The 26,007-nt window shown below is 39.2% G+C and overlaps 1 protein-coding gene across 1 annotated transcript; it reads right to left on the bottom strand.

Annotated features, from left to right (window-relative positions):
* Positions 1-1,382: 1,382 nt before the first annotated feature.
* Positions 1,383-25,483, bottom strand: tbc1d8b (TBC1 domain family member 8B). The gene is made up of 20 exons (XM_084730927.1): positions 25,240-25,483; positions 20,108-20,218; positions 19,065-19,183; positions 18,580-18,805; positions 17,818-18,058; positions 15,960-16,167; positions 15,657-15,824; positions 15,362-15,523; positions 13,306-13,456; positions 12,905-13,119; positions 12,014-12,131; positions 11,627-11,912; positions 11,406-11,535; positions 10,463-10,561; positions 10,312-10,380; positions 9,970-10,210; positions 8,802-8,867; positions 4,179-4,226; positions 3,965-4,062; positions 1,383-2,598 (listed from the first exon to the last, which is right to left on the bottom strand). Exons 1-20 carry the CDS (start codon positions 25,364-25,366, stop codon positions 2,164-2,166), a joined length of 3,318 nt encoding a protein of 1,105 aa, XP_084587053.1. The 5' UTR covers positions 25,367-25,483; the 3' UTR covers positions 1,383-2,163.
* Between the last annotated feature and the right edge of the window lie 524 nt (positions 25,484-26,007).

The following is a 26,007-nucleotide window of genomic DNA, read 5'->3' on the forward strand; positions in this document are numbered from 1 at the left end:
ATACTAGAGCAAAACATCCTACAAATACAGTAAGACGAACGTAAGCAAACAGCACATCAACCAAACGCACTGTGAATATCACACACAGCACATTGTCAGAAGCAGACACAGGAGATTTCTACGGAAGCCCTGAGAGGCAAGTGAGAAAAAAAAATTCTGGTGATTCATTTTCTAAGTCTGATCTAATGTTCCTCTCTTGTGCTTATGACTTCACAGGTGGGAAAAAAGGGTTTGCTAGGACAAGTTTTCCTTAACTTTTTATCATCCATGAAACGGGCAGGGGGAAAAAAGTTTTGCCAGGTGAAAAAAATGTTTTTGTTGTTGTATTGTTGTAATATAGCTATATTATCACTGATTAAAATAAAATGTCTGCAAAGAGAAACAGTGACAGTAACGTTACATAACACAATATAGGTACCTTATGTTTTGAGTACACGGAGAAATTAAAACTCACCTGGAAGAAAACGTGAAAGCTTTTAGTCCTAATTTGTAACATGGGATAATGATTCACTTCAGCCTCTTGTGGCTGAAGTAAGTAAGTAAACAACACACACTTCATCTTGACTAGACTCCCAGAGTGAATACAGTTTCCCAGCCTTTGTCGCAAAACTGAGAGATAAAAAAGACCTCCATTTCTAAACCAACTGACAGGCCACACTGGCTACCTTACTGACCTGCTGCAGCCTGCAGTGTCCGCACAGACAGCGTTGTTGCTGCGTCACTGCTACTACCAGCCCTCTCTTTTCACGTTGACTTTGCAGAAGAGAAGAGTTGTAACCAGAAAGCAGTGATTTTTTTCCCCCTTTGTTCAGAGAGAAACAGAGAGAAAGAAAAAGAGAGCACACCAGAAAAATACTGCTCTGTTACATATTCCACAGACAGACACTGAAAAAAAAAATTGGTGAGACACAGAGCAAGTGTGGGGCGAAGGTTTCAGGTTTCAGAAATCCCTAGATGATCAGATGTCAACAAGATCTCTGATTGTCTGGTATCATCTAGATCCTAACAAACATATTTTTTTTTTCCTTCCACCTGCTTTTAAAGGTGAAAAAAAAAAGATCCTGACAAAAACTTTTTCACTTGTTCTTGAATCATAAACAGAAGACAGAAAACTATTTAGACTTGGAAAATGGATCACCAGATAGTTTTTTCTTTTTTTGCTCACTTGCCTCTCAGTAGACTTCCCTACAGCAGCACTGTGGAATTCACACATTATACCTTTACAGACCACAGTTTCACACCCTAAGTCATGCTATAATAATGTCCACTGTTGGTGGAATGAGACAGATGTGTGTGCTGTGGCAGTATGGCATCCTCTCTTGTATATTATTGCAAATGTATAACATAACTGCTCTCAATAAAATGCATCTGATTGATATCATCTCTGAAATCAATGTATGGCTTCCAGGGACTACTCTGTTAACATGTCTACTACTACTCTGTGCCTATACCAGCTGAAAAGCTGGTGTTTCTCACAATAAGTTTACAGAATAACACTAATGTTGCCCAAGAAAAGGAGATACTCAAGTCAAAGGACACGTCAGCATTTACACTTTGATTCACAACAGCAGTGACTGATAATCTGACAGAGAAAATATATCAATATACCCAGATGGACATTCAGTCACCTTGTTTTGTTATGAAGTTGTATATCAGCATGAAATCAGAGACAGAGAGAAGGACAAGCATCTCTGTTTCCCTTCGGTTTGTCCATTATACAATACGAAACTATACTGTATGTGCTCCACGACACACAGGGGAAGAATATTTCTTGAACTCAAATTAAAATCCCAAGCATGTTTAGCTACAAGAGAGAATGTATTTCTTTGCAAATGATTAAAATGCATAATCAGATTTGAGGAATGACAGACTACAAGTATGTCTGCAACAAGGCCTAACACAAAAATGCACTGAAGGTGTTACAACAGTGTTTACAGTTTCTTAAAGATGTTGCGGCTTATTAATTTCATCAGCCATTGTTGCTGATCATCATCTGCCTGAACACATCCACACACTGCACCACAGATTTTTAAATCTGACGTCTCCTCCACCTCAGCAGTAATCTCACTGTGTGCCTGACCAAAACCCACTGTCCTATCCGAGTGGAGAAAGGAAATTCATGGTGACTTCTGGGTTTGAATCAGAATTCAATTATGTATCCTTTCATTTATTTGCCTTTAGCTTCAGCTGAGCAACCTTAGCTTGTCCCAATTTAGTCTGCACATCCACAGGCCTTTCAAAGAAGCTGACTATGGCCGGCTCATTGAGCAGAGAGGCCAGGACCTGCTCGAACGAGAATGACCACTCCATCTCCGAGAGCTCTGGAACTGCTTCCTGACTGTTGTGGGAGCTGGAGGTGTCGGAGCTCTCTGGGCTGGTAGGAACTTCTTTGGGTGATGACTCTTCCTCTGCAGCATCAGTGGTGTTGGCAGGTTTTGCAGACTCGGGGGTACTGCTGGGCTCCTGCAGCCTCCGTCCCACCTCCTCCATCCTCAGGAGAAGGCTGGTCACATGGGCCACGGCTCGGTACAAAGACTCCTCCTCTGGATCACCATGAAAAATGTTGTACAGGGTCTTGGAGAACTGGATGAACTGAGTCTGAGAAAGAAAAATAAATAATAAGCACACGTTGTGCATCAAACAAAAGACCCTTCATAAGACCTGCCCATTTTCCTTCTGCACTCCATTAACTAGCAAGCTTGGTATCCATCAAAACCTTGGTCACCTTTCTCCTTTCCTGTTTTCTGTACATCAACTGCATTTACATGGACTCTAATAGTCCACAAATAATCTGAATAATTTAGATTAAGTACCACATGTTAATACCTCAATCAGAAGAGACTGGCCTGATCTGACTGGATCTGATGCAGTTTTCAATGGGGTCGAATCTGATCAACAGGAAAATAATAACGGGCAGTGGTCGGAGCCCCTTTGCAAATGTCAAAAAAGTTACATTCTGATTAATGCTTTTAATACACATTTTAACAGATCACTTTATTTAGCCTCCATGTATACAGTTAGGTTGGAATTTGTAAACAGAATGATTTGGACTGAATAAATATTGTCCATGTAAACATAGCTATAGCTATGCTTTGTACTCGGCTCACCTGTGTTAAAAAGAACCACATTTTGGATGTGGATTGGCTAGTGAGTGTAATGTCCGAGCTTGGTTGGGGCGCACCCCGAAGAACCAAGTGTCAAAAACACCGGGGTGTGTAGATTGAGAATCAAACTGGGGATGTTTTATAGCCCTGGCAGCAGCATTATCAAATCAACTAAAGGGCCAGGCCCCTTAGTGAGTGGACGTGCAGCTGTATCTATATGTTACAGTCGTCCCGTCTTACAAGAAGGAGTGTGGAGGAGCGCCAGAAGAGAGGCTCAACTGGGGGGACTTCTACGACCAGAAAGACGGCACTGGAGAGATCCCACTGCTGCCACCAATATAACGTCTGAGCCTGGTTAAAGCCCACCGTGAAGGACCAAGGGAATCGTAGTGGGGATCTCTCATAGCACCAGCAGGCACAGTATCGAGTCAGCTAAAGGGCCAGGCCCAGTAGCTAGCGTTCATGCAGCTGTTTTTGTGTTACACTGGTTAGCTCGCATTTTGCTGCAGAGCAAAACACTAACTAGCTAGCTAATAACTAATGTAGATAAGCTATCAATTAACATTAGCTAACTTAAAATATGATTACGTAGACATTACTGGTTGCCCAGCAACATCTTTTTACTTATTCAAAATTTGTTTTTCTTTGCACCAAAGACAAGCCCAGCTCAAAGCACGTCCAGGAAACAGGAGGGGAGAAAGTTGACTGAGGTTCTAAATGGGGCAGGACTTCAGGAGGGTCAATTCAACATATCACATCGGTCCTTTTATTGTTAAACTGTTAAGTTAAACCTTCTTTTTTTGTCACTTCAGCGAGTAAATGGTCTCTATATACAATAAATACAACATCAGTTGGATTACCTGATTAATTCGTGGTAGATCCTTGATGGTTTCCTCTTTCTTTAGTATTTCATTTTGCCATTGCTTCAGGTAGGCCTGCAGGTCCACCTTTCCTCTACCTGACAATTTCACAGACAAACTCTACGCTATCACACCAAACTAACAAGACAAACAACATTTAAAGATTTTTGTTATATCCATGGAGTGTGTGTGATAAATCTGGGTGAAATATTACCTCGTTCAGGGCTTTTCCTTATCACACCGTCTTCAGGAAGATCAAATGCTGAAACACAGAAACAGCATGTGAACAAACTGTACAGAGAAATACTTCAAGATCAGTGCATTCAAGGAAATCCAGACAGAATTTAGGAGGAAAGGGTAAAGGGGAAATTTGAGTTTTAAAAGGAGAAGAAGAAGAGTAAAGAGGCTAACCAGTGAGTCTAGTCAAGTGAGAAGAGTCTTCAGTCACTGGGATAAAGTGCTGGATTCTTTGTTCCTTTATGTGCAAAGGACTGCCTGTGAAAGCTAGAAGATACTGACTGTGAGTGCACTGAGAGGAAAGATGAAGAGACAGAGGATGAACAGGAGCAATGCAGATAAAATTTCTAAAAGAATTTAAAGGTGCAACATAAAATATTTAGCCACTAGATGTAAGTATTTCCTATGTAAATATATCCAGGTTTATCTGGGACATGCGCGTTAGTGCATGAGTCCCTCTCTGTCCAGTAACACTGATGCATACTTGATGCATACATACAGCACTGGCTTGTTTCACAGTTTGGTCTTTAGTTCAGAAGCCTCTGTTGGAAACAAAAACCAAAATGGCCACCTGGTCACAATATTTCTCATATTACAGCTAAATGGTACACTAAAATACATTTCTGAAAACATTTTAAGCAAGACATGGGCAATGTAGTAACATAATCTTGATCTGTTTTATGAGTTTTGGGAGCCTCTGTTTCCAAGCAGTGCACAAAATGGTGGCTGCCTGCTATTATATATTTTATTACGGTATTATAGCTAAAGTACAGTAGACCAAACTATGTTTCTGCAAGCATTTTAGGTGGGAAAGAGGCAATGTAGTAAACTAGTTTGACAGTTTGATCTTAATTTTGTGATAAGTGTGTGATCAGACACCGCTTTATTTTTTTTTGCCTTCCATCTTTATTGAGGAAACAAAGCACATATTTGTTTTGGCCTGAAATGCCAGTGGTCTACGGTGACCCCTCATGGCAGTGAATGTCGCTTACAGCACCTCTGATGACAAACACATTCAGTAGTTGTCAACATACACTAAAGATACAATCTGATTCAATCTCATTTACCAATCCTACAATAGATTGTATCTTTGTGATCCCTGCAATGTGACATGTTGAAGATTATACTGTAATTACTGGTGGTGTATTAGGTTACATTACATTTAAATGGATTTAAATGGGTTTCTAAAAATATCAATTTAAATTATGAGGAACTAGTAATCTGGTAAATCATAATCAAACATTCATATAACACATGAGAAAAATTCAGCATCTGTCTGAGTAAAGAAAATTAAGCAGTGTTTTGGAAATGTACAAGACTCCCTGCCTCCATCATTATATTTTCTCTCTCGACGAGTTTTTGTGCTATACTTCTATGCTCCAACCCCCACCAATGACTGTGTCTGTGTGTGTGCATGCATGCGTGTCGGTTTGCACTGCTGAACTAAACAATTACCCTCATAAGCGAACAGTGTCATTATATTTGCCGATTTTGCAGCACAAAGCTATTGGGCAAAGCCTGAAGATCACCGTGCCAGTTAGTCGTCTAGTTTGTCTGTGACATGAAATTCGTTGCTAAAACAGAGTAACCTTTCAGACTCAAATTTTCACCTAAAATATAAGATATTATTCAGGCAGATTTATTGAACATTTTGATGCTGTTTATTGATTACAAAAGTGATCTTCAGTGACCCTCTGATCAGCTGTGAAAACATTTACACTAACTTTAAACTTACACACAAGATAGTATAACAGTCTAACAGCCATGTGCTATTATGTTCAGGCTCCACAGCTGTACACTGGTTTATAGGTTTATAGTACAGTCCTAATTGTTAACATTTTCAACACCCCTATCTGAAATGTTATGAATGTAGATGTAGCCATTAGTTAAATGTACAACAAGAAACAAAAAATTACATCACAGATGATGTCACTGTGCTGTCCCTCCTCTCTGACCAAAGTTGATAAATGAACACAGTTGCTGTAGTGTCGTGTGTGTTTGGACTGAAAAATGTGCAGACTCTCAGCTCTAAATAGCACATGATTTCATTTCCTTGATCAACTGAGCATTTGGCCCGGTTCCAGACTCTGATGTGGGCTCCCGCTCAGTCTATGAGGGCTCAGGGCTGTCCCACTGTGAAATTGGCAAGTGTTTGAGGTCCATGTGGTTTAATTTTTCAGATCTATCTCCACACTTTCCCTGAGTCCACAATTCAGCAGAGTTTGCTTGAGGGAGAAACCTACAATGCATAGCCTTGAAGCGTGAAAACTAGTGATGTCAATGGAATTTAAAAAACGATATTGCATCATAATGACCTACTAGTCCATAAAATTCAAATACTCAAACTACTGTCTGTAGTACCATGGTAGCAATAAAATTAATGATCAGTTAAAATGGTAAAAGGGATTGTCTGGCAGCAATATGTTTGATCTTTTTCTTTGGTGGCATTTTATATCTGCAATCTGATGATGTCCCTCCCATGACCTCTCGCAAAGTAGCAAGGGATCATGGAAGTTATCTTCACTGTCAAACCACCATTTCCAATGAAAATCTATCTGACATGATTCAGGCAGAAACAATGGTCATGAACGAGGTAATACAGAAGTTTTATTAATGTTCTGTTTAGTGATGTCAACTTACTTCCTGTGTTTTCCCAAATGTTATAGCAATTAGCAGCTAGCAAGGAACCACATTGTTGGAAGCGTTTGGGATAATGTAAGTACACAACACAACAAAATATATAAAATATGTCTAGCGTTTTTAATACAGACATTTTACAAATTATAGCCTTAAAATGTTTTCTGTTCACTAATTACTCAGGGAAAAAACGGGATCTCTCATCATGCACAAGATACTAGATGGACAGATGGTAAGACAATGTCAGCCAGGGACACATGGTTTGTTTGCTGTATTTCTATACAACACAAATAACTGGCAGATTAATTGATAAGAAAAATAATTGTTTGTTGTAACCCTGATGTAATAATATCAGGGAATAATAGTGTGCGTCTCCTGGACATGGATTTAAATGTACCAGAAACGCACGGAGTGTAAATAGCAAAATCACTAATGCAGTTGTTTGTCTTATGTCAGCCCACTTCATTAAACTCCACTAAATATCACATAATCTAGTCTGCAATTTTTTTCTTCAAGTTGTTTCTTACCAATTTAAAATAACCTTAAACTGAATACAGTTAGAATATAAGAAAATTGCAGAATTGTGTTTTTGTTTAGAAAAGAATAACGTGTTAAACAATATTTCTCTATCTGCAAACACAGTGGCAGAGCAGATGAGGAAGTTATCAAGTGACGTTTATGATCAGATACGCAACAAAGCCGGAGGTTTCACTGTGTTGTCTCTGGTGTTTTATGAAAGCAAAAACAAAACCCACAATGCTCAGTTATCCATTTTCATCAGGGGTATTAATGATCACTTTGAGGTTACAGAAGAGTTGCTGGTTTTGTGTCCACTGCACATATAACTAATGTATATATACTGTATAGAAATTGCTGGTTGCATTTTTTGTTAAGAAGACAAAAATATTTAAAGAAAAAAGTAGATTTTCAGAATTATGGCACTTTATTGCAGTATTTGAACATTGTGGCCCTCCAATGAGATGACAGTACCACCAATAGCCCCAGGCCAACTTGATTTTGAGACCGCTGATCTATAAAGTCTGAAATATCAGCCACATACTTAACTGTGCATAGAAAATGTCACTGTCACTATCAGATGAGTGCCATCCCTCAGATCAGACAGTCAGTGAGGGTTCAGTGCTTAAGGGGAACATTGGAAATGGGCCTCTAATATGTGACAGCAGGATGGGACCTGTCCTTGGTGCTGAAGCAATATGCACTCTCCATGAGACATAAAACAATCTGTGCTGCTTGATGTTCACTGGCCTGGCACAGCACAAACGGTGACTAAGTACTCTTGTGCTGCTAAGCTGTCGGTTGCAATTTGAGCACTTCTTCCTCATCACCAGATCCTCTTTATGGAGAAACTGGCCCACTGTAAAATGCCCTCGCAGCTCCTCACACCCATCGTTGCCATGGCAAAGTTCTTTCACCCGATGTGGACTATTCTTACCACTGCCTTCAAGCACGCGCTGCCACATCATGCAGACAAGAGCCGCACATTCAAGGACAGTTTCTCCCCCCAGGCAATATGCTCATTCAACAAACGCTGAGTTGTGGACTGGATTATTGAAATGACAACTCGTACATTTTCAGGCCCTGTAGACCACAGACTGATGTTAGTCTATCTGACCTTGTGTTTCACTCTAGGCTGCTTCTGTATGTCTGCTGCTGCTGCTGTGTCATTTAACAGCATTAGGAAGAATTTGGAGACCGTAAAAAATCCAGTCTGAAAACGTTTGCTGCACTCAATCTTTCAACCTGCAGGAGTATACATGTACGATCACCGTAGATGTGCTGAGAGAGAAGTGGGTCAGAGGTTGAAGCTGAACATTAATCTATTTTATAGTTTACAAGAGAAAAAAACAGATGTGACTAAGGGTCAGAAGTAAGAGATATCACATCAGAAATGTTAATAATTTAGATTTGCTGCTGTAAGCCTTATCACTTGTTCATCACTCACCTGGTGGCAGGTGCAGCTTGAAAAGGAATTTCAGCTTATTTGTGAAAGATCCACTGTACAAAGTATCTGCGGAAGAAACAATTTGAAATTATAGGAGAAATGAAAGGTCTTTCCACACCAGGGACAATAACTATAACAATACTATAAACTATAAATATAAAGAAATAAAAATCTTTCTAACTCAAGTCGAGTCCACACTGTAACTATGATGACTATGCCATTGTCAGATTATTGAGTCTTCATTCATAAAGATCACTGGTTTTATGCCGAAATGTCATTTACATTTTAAAATTCTTTTTTAAAAATATATTCTATATGGTATTAAGTGTGATATAACCTGAGACATATTACTGGTCTATGGAGCAGCTGGAGGGTCTCTGAAGGTCATTCATTATTAATGTCCCTCTAGACTCATATGTATGAATACATTTTGTGTTAAAAAAACAGAGAGCTGGATTCTCCTAACTCCTCTCATCTCTGAAGGATTTTGTGAAACTATATCCTTTGTCTTTTTGTTTTTCTATACAGACTACAGCAGTCATCAATAATCATTTTTCTAAGTTGCCAAAAGTTGCTGAATGTACGGCATGTACTTGGCTCCACCGTTTACACAATGTTATCGTGCATCAGAGCATGTAAGGTGCCAGGATGAAGTGACTAAGAGGGCTGTTAAAAATAGCGAGGAGACAATTTTTTTCACAAAATAAAATTCAGCGATTTTACCTTTGTTTTTTTTAACCAGAAGACTAATGTGTCAAAGAATACGTTTATTAACCAGCACAAAGTGCTAAATATTAAACTCTCTGTTAAAATCAGCAGGTGGAGGTGTGTAGAAACAGCTGCAACTTGCACCTGAGCTCCCTCTCTCATGTGTGCAACTACATTCAACAAACAGAGCTGTTTGAAACAACAGTTAAGTGACAGTCACATGTATCTCAGCCAACACTTGCTATTTTTCTATAGATACATAAAGCTTAAAAAGAGAGGGCAAAAAATACAGGTGAGAGATCTAAGCCCCCTTAAGAACCCCTTTGGCACCGAGCCCACCACAGTGTGGATGCTCACATCGTTACTGTTGTAGTTATAGTTAGAACTATACCACGTGGTGTATGACGTGGAGGGGCCTTAACAGCTGCATTAGTGAAGAGCAGAGAATGAGTTAACTCACCAAGAGCACAGCAGAACTCTTTAAAGTTGATGAGGCCGTCCTGGTTCTCGTCTATCAGGCGGAAGATCCAGAGAGAGAGGGTGCTCTTGGTGTTGCAGAAAGCCCAAGGCTCCAGCAGGGAGAAGAGCTCGCTGAACTGCTGGAAACCCAACTGGTACTGCTCCAAGTAGGCCAGGCTGGGGTCATGATGGAGCAGAGCAGGACTCTTCATTGTCCAGTAGCAGCAGAGGAAATGTTGCCTCTGAAAATAGAAAACAAAGAAAACATGACATGTCTATTTCTCTTTTTTTTTATTATGACATTTTTGTATGATGACACTGAAGATACCGTATCATGACTCACTTTGAACAAGTTGTAAAGCTCATCAAGCTGTGAGGCATTGAATCTGACTTCTTGGGACACCACCCGGATCTGAAAATAGATTTAAGACTTATCCTTAATACCATGGCAACAATGCAATTGCAATACTACTGAAAACTGGATGACAACTTACGACATTTTGTTTGGTTGTATCTTCCAGCGTCTGGATCACATACAGTTTGTTTCTTTTCCGTGAACTCTCAACCTCCTCTGAACGGATATTTCCATATTTCTAAAATGAAGCAGTTAGATAAAGGGAACATTTGGATTTTTTGATTAGGGGTTGTGTAAGGTACTTTACTAACAGTCAGTGTATTACCTACATTAGATGGTGGTTAGCATGTCCCCCATTTGAAGAAGTAGAGCGTACCACCATGAAAGCTAAGGAATGTACTGCTGTAGACAGGGTCAGCAACAAAAAGTATTTCAGCTACATTAAATAAGGACCAACTAAAAAAAAATAAATATCAGTCTAAGTGTATACTATATTTAGAATATTTTCACTTTGCCTTCACTGCCATTACATTAGCAAAATAGCACTCTCTCCAAACCAGCAAGACTCCACTGGCAAAATCAGTAATGCAACCTTGCAGAACAATGGGAGTTGATGGTCTTCAGCTGCCTCGATCTCTTAGTTTGTTTGTGTTACTATGTGACTTCTGTGTTTTAAAAGGATAGTTCGGATTCACCAAAGTCTTACAATAACACCAACAAACTTACTGATCTCAGCAGCGGTAGACCAGCACTCCTGGGTTCTGCAAGGTAAAATAACTGATTTGGCCTATGAAGAATGGTTAGTTTGGAGAGAGTGATATTTGGCTTATATAATGGCAGTTTCCTGTTGGCAAAGGCTGTCTGACAGCAAGATAAAACAGTAGATATTCTAAATATAGCATACACTTACAGTGATTTAGATTAAAAAAAAATCCTTTGGTGCTGAACATGTCTGCAGCACTGCATTGCTTAGCTTCCTACACCAAGACTCTTCTGCTTCTCCAAACTGGGGGCAAGCCTCTTATATCAAGCACAATGGCGATATAACTGAATAAAACTGACACAGGAACATGTTGCAGTACCTCATAGGCCTCTCGGATCAGTTCACTGATATCCACATTGAAGTGGGATGCTTTGTCGTTATTGCCCACTGAAGCTTGCTGTACTGTTGGAGGCAGCGGACTGTCTTTGTTGGTCACACTGTCGAAGAATCTGAAACAACATCAGAGAAATGGAGACGATCATTTACACAGAAACAATGCTCAAAACACACCAGCCCTGCTTTGTTTGTATTCACACAAACTTGTTGAGGATGGTGACGGCCTCGGCATCGTCATGGCAACTGATCAGAGCCTCCATGTTGTAGTCCAGCACTGCCAAGCCGAGCTGCAGGATGGCTTTTATGCCGTCATAGAAGAAACAGTCCACCACATTCACAGCACTCTCTATGGGCAGGACGCTGATGAAGAGAGTGAGAAACCAGGACAAGGACACAGACGAGAAGAAGCTCAGGTCTGTCATGTGCTCCACCAGCTGCGGGAGGTTTTCCCGAATCAGGTCCTCAAACACAGCCTGGTCAACCAAAGCGCCTGAAGAAAAGATCGGCAACAGTCCAGAGAGCAAATTCATGCAATCATTCAAATTTGATTTGAAACACTATGTGAATGGCATCTTTTGCTTCTCGTCTCACCAATAATTCGGCGGTTAAAGTAATCTGGCAACATTCTCTCACAGACAGCCACTAAGAGCCAGAAGGCCTCCTCTTCTTTAGCGTAGAGCAGAAGAACTGAGGTGAGAATGTTCATGGCCTGAAAGGGAAAAAAGGTCACATTTAAAAATCAGATCACTTCAGTTTTCAGTATAAGGTCAACTACAAAGAAGCGGGCAGTATAAAGGTGTGTGAGTGTCAACAAGGTGCTTTTTTTTCAAAAAATCAGTGCCATTTCAAAAATATCTTCAATGATTTTGGATCACTTGTGACCTTTCCTTTAAAAAAAAATAAATAAATAAATAAAAAAAACTCTGCTTTTCAGAGCCGCTGCACTCCGCATGATCATGAAAAGACCAATCACAGTAAAGGACAGAGGGGTTTTAAAACTAGTGGTTGACCAATATGGGTAGATTTTCTCTGGCTGATGCCGATATCTATATTTAGATATCAAAACAGCTGATGGCTGATATGCAATAATAATTCCTTTGTTCTAATCTACATGGTGTAGATTTATGCTGTGGATCCTTTAGATTTCAGAACATGACTAGCACTCATGTGAGAGTGGGGCACATTATGTCAGATGTGACATCATTAATCAGCTGAGGGATTTAGAACTGAAGGGTTAAACATTTTTGTTGGAATGCCCTCCAATGATGATGCATCATTGATTACAATGGGTTCCACTCAAAACTAGTGGAAACAGGGGCTAGTTTACTAGAGAGCACCAAGGTTCCAAGAATCTTGAACACAACAAGACCATGGTGGAAAAAGATTTGAGTATCATTAGCCCCTTTTACACTTTCTGTTCAGATCATCACACAAGGTAATCCTTTTAACTTCACTGTTGCAAGCCTAAAGAAATCAAAGTACCTGGCAGTAGCCAATTTTAGGGTTCCTGTATGCATAGGCAGTGAGGACTCTTCGTAAAGCTGAGATTCCTGTGTCACTTTGAAAGGCGGGGTGCTCTGGCAGCGAGCGGTGCAAGTCTCTCTCAATTTCATCTGTAGCCAAAGTGCTTGTGCCCAGAGACTGTTCAACCAGCTCAGTGTAATAGCCGGGGTGAGTGGCCATGTCGTTCACTGCTCCTACAGAGACAGAGCCACAGTCAGTCCAAAAACTGCTGCAGAAGAGATCACACTCCAACTAACTTAATTATTGATGTTTAGTCAGCACTTGAGTATTTAGCAATTTCAGTCATGCATTCGTCAGCAAATCTCTGATGCTGCTGATCATTAACTGTACATACCTCGGTGACAGTAATGTATAAATACCTGAAAACAGCAACCACAGTTCTCCTCTCAGGGCCTCAGGAACACCACGAACAATCAAGTCTCGTGTCTTCCTGGTGAAGAACATACTCGTGCCACGTCCGTACTCAGAGAAATGGATGTTCCAGGACTGTTCTTTCATCTTTTCTTTAAGCTGTCACACACAGAGACAGCCCACACCACACTGTTATTGTACATCCTCTGCAACGCTGTCAAAACTGGTTGTATTTCTTAACAGCAGCATTTTCATCTTTATTCATGTCTGCGCCTGAATTGATTAGACACCCACCGCCACACCCCCATCATGCAGTTTTATTACATCAAGTTCATCCACTCAGATTTATGTAGTGGTTTGCCACAAGATGTTAGTGAAAAGAAGCACTATGTTGGGACCACTGAGACTTCCACAGATGACTTTGTTCATATTGTGTTAAACTGAACTTTTATTATGGGCCTCAGCCCAGGCCATCCAAAATTGTGGATGGGACCGCAGATACACCGCTCTTGGCTCTTTCTCTTCTGGACTGTCCAAACTACATGTGGCCTGTCTGAAGCAGTCACGCCGAATGTGTTTCTTTAAAGCTGCGAGATCCTCCCTTAACAAAGAAAGTGAATCTACACCCAAAGTCTGCCAGCTAAGCTAGCTCTACAGTCTTACAGGAGCACCCGCCAAGTTAGCGCCAAGACTGCAAAGAAAGGAGCGGCCTGCCTCCCTCCTCCCAGCAACAACAACAATACAGCACTCAACCTTGGATTTACCATTTTTCCAGCTTGGCTCTTCCTTTGCAAAACACACCGCCAGCTTACCACCACTTCAAAGCAACCACTCTTTTTCTAGGGATTGGTAGCATACTGGGCACAGTATAGTAACAGTGTACATGGCTAAACATAGAGCTGCTTAACTCTGGGAACTGTACTTGTACTTATCGTTGTTGACTAAAGTGTAGTTCAAGTGTATGTTCATAGTAGTTATTGAGTAGACATACAGCTCAGTGAGGTTAGTTATGCCACACATAGACACAGGGCTTGCATGCAACTAACAATCCTCTCTGCTAACCTGGCATCATTAACTTACATGAATAGACCACACAGCCCTCGCCTGGCCATTCCCCTTTTGTATAAACCACCCGCCCTCACTGCATGGCCACTGAGCTGGCCATCTTTGCTTTCACACCTCCACGTGCTCTGTCTTTATGCCTGCCTCTCTCTTTCCCTCTCCCTCCCACTCACTCACGCACACACACACTATCACACCTTGATAAGTTTTCTTAATTAGTTTGATTGTGTGTTTGTTTCACTTTGCTAACTGTATAAATAAATTTGTGAATGAACCTGCTGGTACGGTGGCTGACAAGGGCAAACACATGGTATATACAGAAAGGTGCTGCATATACAGAAGCACAGGAAAACACATGCAAATAAGAAAACAAATGCAAAAGGAAAACTCTGCATAACCAGTCATACAGTGGAAGTGCTCCAGGCCTCTAGCTGCAGTGCTGAGCTTCCACCCGAAAGACAGACAACAGACATACTGTAAAAGATTAAGGCCAAATGTAAAAAAAAAAGAAAGGAAGAATATATATGTTGTATATGCAGCTTTTTCCTTTTGCATTTGTTTTCTTATATGCAGTGCATTTCTGTATATGCAACTTGTTTTTGTACATGAAGCGCGTTTGCCTTTGTCAGCCACCGTATGCTGGTCTGATTAATGTTTTACAAATTTAACTGCTGCCAACCTCTTCTACATAGAACTCCATATCTTTCAATCCTTTCAATATGGTAATTTGGTTGTAGTTGTTAATTTTATTATTGACCAAACTGATGGTTTGGTATATCTATAATTGGTTTAGTATACCTATAAGTGGCTATTGTTTCTCTTCTTTTGAAGAGTGGTGCCCCCAAGGAGGATTTAATGAAAATGAAATCCTATATTGACTATTATTGATAGCCAAAATGAATAAAACTAAATATTGTATGGAGCCCCCTTTGTTAGGTAGCTTAAAACACAACATTTTTGGGTCCTCGGAGTGAATCATTTGAATGAAACTCTGATACTTACCATTTTGGGGTCAAGGTTTTCAACATCCTGCGGGTGGAAAACAGTCATGAGAGCCTCTGTGCTTACAGCCTTGCTGCTGTCTTTCTGTCCCACCATTAGTGTTACGTCCTCTGGGTTGTCCTCAAAGTGGTTTATGAGTGATTGGCACTCGCCTCGTATAGCCTTAGTGATAAAAAAACATCATTTTTCGGTGTCAAATTATGGCATTCAGTTTTTATTTACATTTTATACAGTGTCCCTACTGTATCTATCTATCTAACTAGACTCAGATGAAACAGCAGTTAAAACACGTTACCTCTGATGATGCAGAGTGCTGAGGACTGGCACTAATCCCACACCTGCTACGGATCGAGGTGGCGAGCCGCTGGTAGTCCCGCACCTCAGAGAAACGCAGCGCTCTCTTGCCCCGCACGCACACTGTTAAAGCCCTGCTGCTGGAGTCTGGCTTCTCAACATTAACAACCTGGAAGAACGTTGGCAGAACAGACTTTCACTTTTCAAGCTGCCATTCATCAGTATGCAGAGTGCTACTCAAGACAGTGCCTTATTTTGGCAGTGTTTTTATCAATCAAGTAATGGCGCCTTTCTTTCACATTACCTCTCGCATTGGAATGATGACATGACATTGGCTTCCATCCTGGCTGGCGAAACACAGGTAGTTCTCAGACAGACAGATCTTGCCAAGTGTGTTGAAGTGGCTGAAGGGCACCCACAGGAAGCTCTCGTGCACCTCTAACAGGTTTTCCTCTTTGGGAAGTCTGAAAAACGTCCGGAACTGCTCACTCTTCGCATGAGCCTCTAGGCCTCTGTAGGGGAAGTACGGCAGAAGTCATGAGCAGAACATCATGTTTAAGTTTTTAAGAACATCCTTCTGGCAGCCTCCAGACTCACATGCACAGTCTCACAATAACGTCTTTTGTATGCTCTTGACTGTTGCTGTCCATATCATGTCTCAATCATGATTTCAGCTTTCCATAATTGAATTAACACAGTCGACAGCGATACTTAAAATGCTCAAAGAAAACTCTGCTGCATATCAAGTCAAGCTCACCCCCAAGTAACAGCCAACCACCCTGCAGCCTGTGCAAAATTTCCTTGAGGATGTAGTGCAGTCCAGAGAAGAAGAGTAATATACAACAGAGAACAGACAGGCAAAACGAAAACCACTTGTCTGGAGCAGAAGGTGAAGAGCTAATCTTTCTAAACAGATCATCATCCACTGTTTGGAAATGCTTCAGATTTAGGGAAAGAGATGATGAGTAACAACAAATCGCATGCAAAGAGTGCATTAGGACTGAATGATTTTGAAAAAAAATAGAAGAAGAGTAACATTGCCATTGTTACCCCACTGAATTCCTGTTCTTGTTAACTCAAACATCCATAACAATGATGCTATATAGCATGTCATATAGCACAAAGTGAAATCAATGCCCTGTGTTTGGTAAAAAAGTTTTGATACAATTTTATTACTTATCTTCTAGGACTTGCACTGTGACCAGTCTTATTTTGATGCACAGGTTTGCACATTAGCAGGAAAGAAACATGAAAGCGCTAATAAATAAATAAATAATGATGATAATCTTGATTTCAATATTGATTGATCAAAAATATTTGTGTTTATCATTTTAGCCCCAATTGTGCTGCCCTACTTTAGATCATTACAAATATATTATATATATTATTTTGTTGAATATTACTTTCTAAATTGTTCTATCATTATAACCTTAAATTACAGCATTTAGGGTTTAAATTTCTAAAGTACTATGCATGACTCTAGCAAATCAACATCAAAACAAAAGCTGGTATGAGTCATCAATAGAGACCTATAAATGGGAAGGCTAATACTATCAGTCCAGTATTGGCCTATCACAGCTCTATCAGTCTATATCACATATATATTGCAGCAGATTTTGTTTTTTTTAGCTTGGCATCATTTTATGTACAGTTTATCCTTCTTCTTAATTCAGGTTTAATATATACATGTATTTTGCTCTTTTTTTGTTTAATTATAGTTATTTATAATTATTAAAAATACCAGTTAAAGTTTACTGTTTCAGTTTAAAATTTATTGGTAAACAATACAATATCCTGCCTCCATTACATATTTTTGTCACATTGAGTGCTCATCACTTTTGAGAGATCAGTGCAAAAATTGTGTTCATTCTGTATAAGGCATATCTGCTGATATATAAATATTGTGTTTTTCTCACTCCTTAATACCAGTATCAGCCCTAAAAATCCAGTATTGGTCCAAGTAAGAACCTGCAGTAAACTGATTTTAAAGTACCTGGCATTGGTATTGTTGTGCGTGACCTGAGTGCCACTGCAGGCAGGTTAAAACAAACACAAATGCTATTTGACTCAAGTCAGACTGTGTGTTTACTCTGGTTCTTCAGACTGGCAGCCAGTACTAACAGGATCATGTAAAGCTGACTAGTGCAGCAGGCAGACAGTACCTCTTGGTAATTTGCAGGGGGTCTGAGAGTGCCGGCTCTCTCTGGAAGGCCTCTTTATCAAAAAGGCGCTTGATGGAGTAGTCAGCCAGCTGTTCCATGATGACAAACGTTTCATTAAGGTGCAGCAGCATGGAGAAGTAGTGATCGTCACCGTGAGCCAGGACATGGATGCTCTCAGTCAGTATAACGTTTGAGGTTTTCTCCAGCCTCCAGATCTCATCCCAAGAGATGACGAGTTTGACTACGGAGTCACCACAATAAATGAAAATTAAATCAGTGATTAAGGCTCACAGCTGCGAAGACAAGGACCATGAATGTGTGGGTAAATGGGTGTTGTTTTTATTACATAATTCTACTTTTTTGTCAAACAATGTCCAATTTCTCAATAATTAAAATATATGAAAAGCACTGCAGTCATACCACACATGCATGTTGGATTTTAAGGATTGGCTTTAAATGTTTGCAGCATCATTATGTAAATTCTTTAAATGTCACTAAGTGTCATCAAAGTCTGTTGTCTGCATTATCCATTATCCACGCTGCTTGTCAATTTTGCGTCCACCATACGGTCCACTACAGTATAATGGCCTTTTAACAATTATGGAAGTTGTCATTATCTACAGCTTTTTTCCACTGTAAAAATGCTCAAAATAATGTTCCTTTCAGACCATAAAAGCCCACTGCAGTGGCTGTTAGGAGCTGTCACAGTCTTCATTACCACCAATCAACATTATCGGGACAAATGGCATGGAAATGGCTCACCCTCAGCTCCAAGCAGGTATGAATAGAAGCAGAGGAAGTTGGTGCTGAGGTAGAGCCAGCCCTGGCAGGGCACTTTGCCTTTCCAGTAGCTGCATGAGTAGTACGTGACCAGCTTTTCCTCTGGTGGCAGCTCGAACCACTTCTCAAACCTCAAAAGTGCTTCTCGGAATTTCTCAGGATCGTCCTCCAGCACCAGGGACGTTTTCCCTTCCTCGGCAATAAGACCCTAAAACATTAAATATCAGGGGTTACTGCTGACTGAGGGTGATAATAGGACATCATCATCCTTAAACTGGTTAAAATCAATATCTTCATTTTAACAATGTAAAAATTACACTGTGTAATCTGAAAAGTGTTGCCCGCACTTCCTTTTTCACTATGTGGCCAGAAAAATGACTCCAAATAACCAGACTGAAATAATTCAAAGTCAGAGAAAGGTTAACAAGGATGAAGAGGCCATTATAACATTTAGTAATTCTTCTTACCCTAATTTTGCCCTGTACAAAGCTGGTGATATCTTCGCTGGAGTCAAAAACAGATAGTGTCCTCATGATGTTCTGCTGCAGCCAATCCCAGTGCTGAACAATTTCCTCTTTGGTGACACCTGACCAAACATCAAGACACAAAAAAATACAAAAACTCTTGTCAAATACCATGTTTGCTTGATTTTTTTTTTTTCAATGTTATTTCTACTGTAAAATCTTTGAACTTTAATTTGGATTTGGGAATCTTTGTTTGATTGTGGTTATGATTGAATTTTGCTGGACTTCAGTACACTGACAATAACAATCACATTTTTATGCTATGTCAACATGTGTCTCAAAAGGACAGATCAGATTATTTGAAGTGGAGTTGTATGAAGCACTTATCAATAGTCAGTGGGAAAATGCTCTTACATAAACCAAATATTGCTCTCTCCAAAGCAACCAGACTCCATGGGCAAACTCGGTAATTTTACCTCACAGAACACAGGTGGTTTGTGTTAGCATGTGACTTTAGTGTTTTAAAATTATAATCTGGATGCATCAAAGTCACACAATAACAAAAACAACCTAACCGTGTCGAAGCAGCAATAGTCCAACAGCTCTGTTCTGTGAGGTAAAATGACTGATTATGCAGTCTGGTTGATTTGGTGAGAGTGATATTGGTCTTATATAATAGTGGTTTCCTGTCACAGAAGGCTGTCAGACAGCAAGGTAAAGCAGTAAAAACATTCTAAATATAGCATACACTGAAAGTGATATTGATTTGTTTTAGGTAGGCCTTTTTTCATGTGGCTAAAATACATTTTGCTGCGGACCCTGTACATAGCAGCACATCACTTAGGTTCCTACACCAGTATTCCTCTCTGCCTCTCCAAACAGTGGGCGTGCAAACCGCCATCTACTGTACTCTGACTGCTAGTACCGGATACAACCCCACGTCAAATAATCCAAACTATCACTTTGATATGAAATATCTCCTACCTAATCATTTGACAGCAATGTTGAAATATTTGCCAGAGTAAGATTTTAATACATTGACTTACCGCATGCTATTGACCAATACACTTGTGAGTCTGGTGTGTGGTGCAGAATACGGTAGGGAGCCACTTTGGATGTTGAGTCCAACACAGTATCCAGAGTTCCCACAAGTAGGCCTGTAAGATACAGTACATTGATACTGTCACATGTGACCTTCAGCCAGGTGACACCTTTGAAAATCTGAAAGACAAGCATCAATTTTTTATATAATATTTAAGAAACTAAGAAAGAAAATATATAACCTCTCTTAAAACAGAGCCCAGTGGGTCAAATGCTTATACTAAAATTGGAGAGTAACAAATTGATTGGCCAAAATATATACTACATAGAATATCTACATACACACAAACATTTTGTTCAGTTATTCCTTAAATAAAGTTATCAAACACTTGTGACCAAGATATGTAACAAAGGATTTTTTTTTAAGTTTAACAATTAAACTTTATCATAAAGGGCTGTGTATTGGCAAGAATCTGGCAATACGATGTATCTCAATACAGGGGTTACGTTTCAATTTATTGTGACATATTGCAATGCTGTAAACTAAACTGATATTTTTTAATGAACACCATATACAAACAATCTGAGGAAAAACACTGAAGATAGATAACGACACCGTGAACACAACACAAAATGAACCACGGCCATGAATCTTTGCATGTGTCACAATATTTCAATAGTGTTTTTGAGAATCAACATAGTATCACAAAACATGATATCAAGACTTTCCTACTCTACTGATAATATATAAACTGTTCAAAATGACATCAGAGCACAGAATAGTAAACTTTCACAGGTATTTTTTAATAATTATACATAAATAAATAAAAATAGAACCAAACAATATCTATTAAACTTGAAGGGTAAAATATACATAAAATGCAGGCTGTACTGATCACTATGTCTGTGTCTCACTGCTGTATTTATTAACAAACCCACATTTGACTGCACAAGAAAATAGAAATAACTTAAGCTAATTAGCCAATTCAGCTAGAGCTGCAATAATTAATCGATCAATCAATTAGTTATCAACTATTAAATTAATCACCAACTATTTTGAATACTGGTTAACTAGTTTGAGTCATTCTGATGGATATTTTTCACCATTTTCTAACATTTATAGACCAAATATTTTATTAATTAATCAAGTTAATAATCAACAGATTTATCATCAATGAAAAGAAGCGCTGTAGACTTAAATTCAGCTACTGGTTAGTGGTAGTAGTGGTAGTGTATTAAAATACCTTTCCATATCTTTTTTTTTTTTTTTTTAATACTTGGATCACTGTGCCTTTATAATCGTTCTGACAGTGTAGGAAAAAAAGATCCCTCAGGTCCATAATGTCAGAGCCACAGAACTAAAATTAGCAGAATCTGTTACCTTTACTACTTCTCTCTGACATGCCCTCCATGAATAATTAACAAGGTCGCAATGAAACCTCACTCATGCACTGCATCAGCATTACACCGACCTGCCAGCTCAACATGGATCAGCCCTCCACATGTTCTGCTAGTGGAGCTGCTAAGTAGCAAAAGGACTCGAAGGATCAAACAGAATTCACATAATTTATGTTCTCATCAGTGCAGGACAACATCACACAGTCGAGGAGAGATTTATAGAAGATACAGGACATAAAAGGCTCTTGTGCTGGAGAGGGCGTCAAGTGCAGCATGCTGTGTACAATCAGGTAGTATTTAACCTCCACTATCATTAAACCACCCAGACAGGACATCGGCCCTTTTGTCTTCAGCTGAAACACCATTGATTATCATTAATTATCTATTAATTACCTTAGGACTGTCACACTGTGACATATGGTTAGAGACTGGAGGTTACAATCACTGGTGGTATTAACAGCACAGTTTTATACTGTCAGCTGAAAATGATTTCAAAAGATCCAAGTTAGCAAAGAGTGTCAGGCAGTTTTTCACAACAGGTTGTATCCAGAAACTCACTAGTGGTTGATGTTGCATGACTTCACACAGTGTTGCTTTATAAAAACAGTTTCTAACAGTTCAACTAGTTTCTTTGACCATGCTCCATTTTTCCCAAAACAGGAAGTACAAAATCTGTTTCAGATCAGTTATTGTTCCTCAAGGGTTATTTAGATTACAATAGCAGGGTTTCTGCAGGTTTCAACAAGTTACTTTCAGACTTTTTAACATCATTGTGAAAGCAATTTAGGATTTCACATCCATACTGGCAAAAAAGTACAAGCACAAGTTGCATTAGTGGTTGTTAGCTCAATGTTGGTTTCATTTTGTAGCTGTTTCAGCATGATAAGTGCTTTTTTTTCCCAAAAACACATTTAAAAGCAAGACTGTGGTTAATGCAACTTCTAAAAAAATATTAACTTCATAATTCAATCAATTTTTAAGGCCCGTCAAAGTCATATTTAAGACATTTTAAGGCCTTAAACTCAGATGATTGCATTTTAAGATTTTAAAACTTTTAATGACCTACAGAAAACCTGAATAGGAATATGAGATAATAAAACATAAACAAATCAAACTAATAATTAGGGGTGTAATTATACACTGATCTGAACCATATATATCGATCAAATGCTCAACGATCCAATACTATCTATGCAAAATAAAAACATTGATCTATACAGGCATTTTTAAGATATGCCTTTATATTGAAATTCCCATGGCATGTCTGTGTCACAAACTGAACGTGTTAAATGGACATACGATATCATCTGATATCCATCACAGACCACTGCATTGATTTAAAACTGTATTGTGGCAGGCTTTGTGATATCAGTTAATACTGTATCATTATCCAAGGAATCAATTTAATCTTGTATCATGATAAAGCTTGTGATTTACATCCCTAATAATAATCTATATGTAGAGCAACACCAGAATGCCTGTTCCTTCCCCTCAACTTATTGTTTAAAAATATCAGTGGGTTGGGGCGCCCCTGTAGCTCAGTTGGTAGGGCGTGCGCACCATGTATTGAGGCTGTCCATCCTCTATAGCGGTTGCCGGTTTGATTCTCGCCTGCGGCCCATTTGCTGCATGTCATCCCTTCTCTCTCTACGCCCTTTCCTGTCATATCTTCAGCTGTCACTATCACAATAAAGGCAAAAAGCCCAAAAAATAATCTAAAAAATATCAGTGGGTCTGCAAATAATGTTACTACTTTACTTCTGTAGAAAAGTTGTCGTCCAATCTGTGTGTACATCTTCAGGCCCAGTGTGTGACCCAGACCACTGAGACAAACCAAACCTCTTCCTTGGCTGTGCACTAAACGCACTTTATGTAGTCCTGTAGAGTATGTTTATATAGTTTTGATAGTTATTTGCAATCTTATTTGGTTCTGCGTAGGCTCTTTTGTTGTTCTATGCAGCACGAGGTCCTGGAGGAATGTTGTTTTCTTTAACTATGTACTCACTGTATATGACTGAAATGACAGTCTACAGTCAAAACAAACACTAACTTATTTTGCTTCTCAAATATTTATAGTTGTAAATTCAATAAGTATGGGATTTTTACTGTTGGTAATAATTGACTGACTAACAATAATGCTAACAATCATGAGTTGCAACTCCAGTCTGTAAGGACAACTGTCAGAGTTTTCGCTCCATGCTAAAAATATTTTAGCAAAGCCTGATATAACCTAAATTACAGAGTGACAACTCAACTTAGCATCAATGTCACAACACTGCTGACACACTTACTGTCCTGGGAGCAGCAGCAGGTCCTGACATTGCAGTGACATTATAAATTCAATGGTTTTCTGTTATATTTCTGTTCCACATTACCTCATTGGCATCGTGATTTTTTTGTTTGCATGTTAATGTGTGTTAAATTTGTATGACTAGGTGCTCAAATTAATTGTCCTTCGTGGTATTAAAAAAGCTGTTTTGAATTGAACTGAATTGAATTGAACTGAACAGCCCTGGGGCAGCCTACTCCAAAATGCATTAATATTTTTTGAGTCTGCTTCTGTCAGCTGGTGATGTGACATGAATCTAAATCTGACATAACAGTAGAGCCCACACGACATATCAGTCAACCAGTCAACTGGCACGGTATTGTCCTGCCACTGTTATATGTGTTTATAATACAGGAACAGAAACATGTTGTCCAATACCTATAGGTCTTTTTTATACAGAATATAACACAGATTGTTTTTATTTGTTAGTTTTACAAGCAGCATTTTTTGTATATATGATCTTTCACATATATATATATATATACACACAAATCAGTTTTAATATTGCACCATTTGTGTTTTTGAAATTTTAGGCCGTAAAGTTTATTGTTAAACTATAAAACGTCCTGCATCCATTGCATGGCTTTGTCAGAAGTGTTGATCACTTTTAAGGGATCACTCCAAAAAAATGTGTTTTTGTGTATATTCTATATTTTGTATATTACATTCTGTATGAAGAATATTGGCTATTTTGATTGACATATCAACATCAGAATTATTCACTAACTAATATCGGTATATTATTAATAGGTTCTACTCCACATTACCTCCCTGACATCATGATTTGTTTGGTGTTTTTATGTATAACAAGCTGCTCCAACAAATTGCCCCTAGTGGGATTAATAAAGTTGTACTGAACTGAAGCGCCCTGAGGCAGACTACTCCTAGATGCATGATTTTTTTTTTTTTTTTTTTTTTTTTTTTTTTTGGAGTCTGCTCTCGACAGCTGGTGATGTGACTTGAATCTGAATGTGTCAGTGGTTCAAAGTTTTCAGGCCTACAGTGTGTATATCCTGTACCCACAGGAACAGCGGGGCAGTGAAAGCAGCAGCAGCAGACACACTTTTCCCCCTGTGGAACCTCCTGGTCAACTCTGCTCCAACAAGCCAATAACACTCAAACAAACCCTCACTCTCGCAGACTGGCGTGTCATCGTACGAAACCAGCTGTTCGGCAACTAAACCGACTCATGTCATGTTGACACTGGGCTTATACCTGTTGCTATGAGGGCATTTTTCTGAAGGCTATACGACAGCACCCGCCCTATACATGGCAGTCAGCGCGTTAGCTACGCAAACGTATGCCGAATTAACCCGTTAATAACGTGATTATTTTAATGAGGTTTGGTGAAGCCGCAGCAGCCGTCCCACACACGCGAGGAGGAGGTGATAACATAACCGCTAACGTTACCTGTCAGACCGCCTCCACCTTCTCCGTACCCCCGTCTCCTTTGCAGTACGAAGTACTCGTTATCCTTCTCGGTGACCCATAATTTGAAGGCGTTTTTCAGCAGAATCTCTTCGGGTTTGAGCCACATGTTGTCAATGTCATGGAGTTATCTACCAAATCCGCCTGACATGTCACGGTTATCTGTAACGTAGCCCCACATCAAACCCGTGGACATTTGTTTGTGTCCGAATCCCTCCCTTCCCACGTCGACAAGAAATGCTGCCAAAGTTGCAAGGCATTCTGGGATTGTAGTTTCTGGCGAGAGGGCGGTCCTAAGAGATTCATTCTCTGGGATCAGCTATTTCATGAATGAAATTGGGGGAAAAAACTACAAATAATTGATTAATCAATTAATTTATTATATTTGCTCATCTTTAATTCACAAGTGAAACTGTTTTGTATTCATTTATTATGCAGTATTTTTAAATAATTGTATATACACGTGTAATTTTATGAACAATTTGTAAAAAATAATAGAAAAACCACCACCACTAATAATAATGACAAGAAGCAAGAGATGCTAAAAGAGGTCAAAATAAATACAATATAAATAATTGTACCTAAATTAATAAAACAATAAAAACAAAATAAAAATAATAAAAGCAAAAAGAAAAGGGAAAAGGCAATTAAGAACAATAAAATAAATAAATAAATAAATAAATAAATAAATAAATAGATAAAATATGAATGCTGATTCCAAAGCTGAGGGAGCCTGTTGACCTCAAAATA

This window comes from Lutjanus erythropterus, chromosome 11 (assembly GCF_056507025.1).
Source record: "Lutjanus erythropterus isolate fLutEry1 chromosome 11, fLutEry1.hap2, whole genome shotgun sequence".
Lineage (NCBI taxonomy): Eukaryota > Metazoa > Chordata > Actinopteri > Lutjaniformes > Lutjanidae > Lutjanus > Lutjanus erythropterus.

Excerpts from the sequence above, each read along its gene's own strand:
- tbc1d8b (XM_084730927.1), bottom strand. The coding sequence starts at position 25,366 with ATGTGGCTCAAACCCGAAGAGATTCTGCTGAAAAACGCCTTCAAATTA. Across the intron at positions 11,913-12,013 it reads CTTTAACCGCCGAATTATTG|GCGCTTTGGTTGACCAGGCT; the intron begins GTGAGACGAGAA and ends TCTTTTCTTCAG. Across the intron at positions 10,381-10,462 it reads ATACAACCAAACAAAATGTC|ATCCGGGTGGTGTCCCAAGA; the intron begins GTAAGTTGTCAT and ends ATCTATTTTCAG.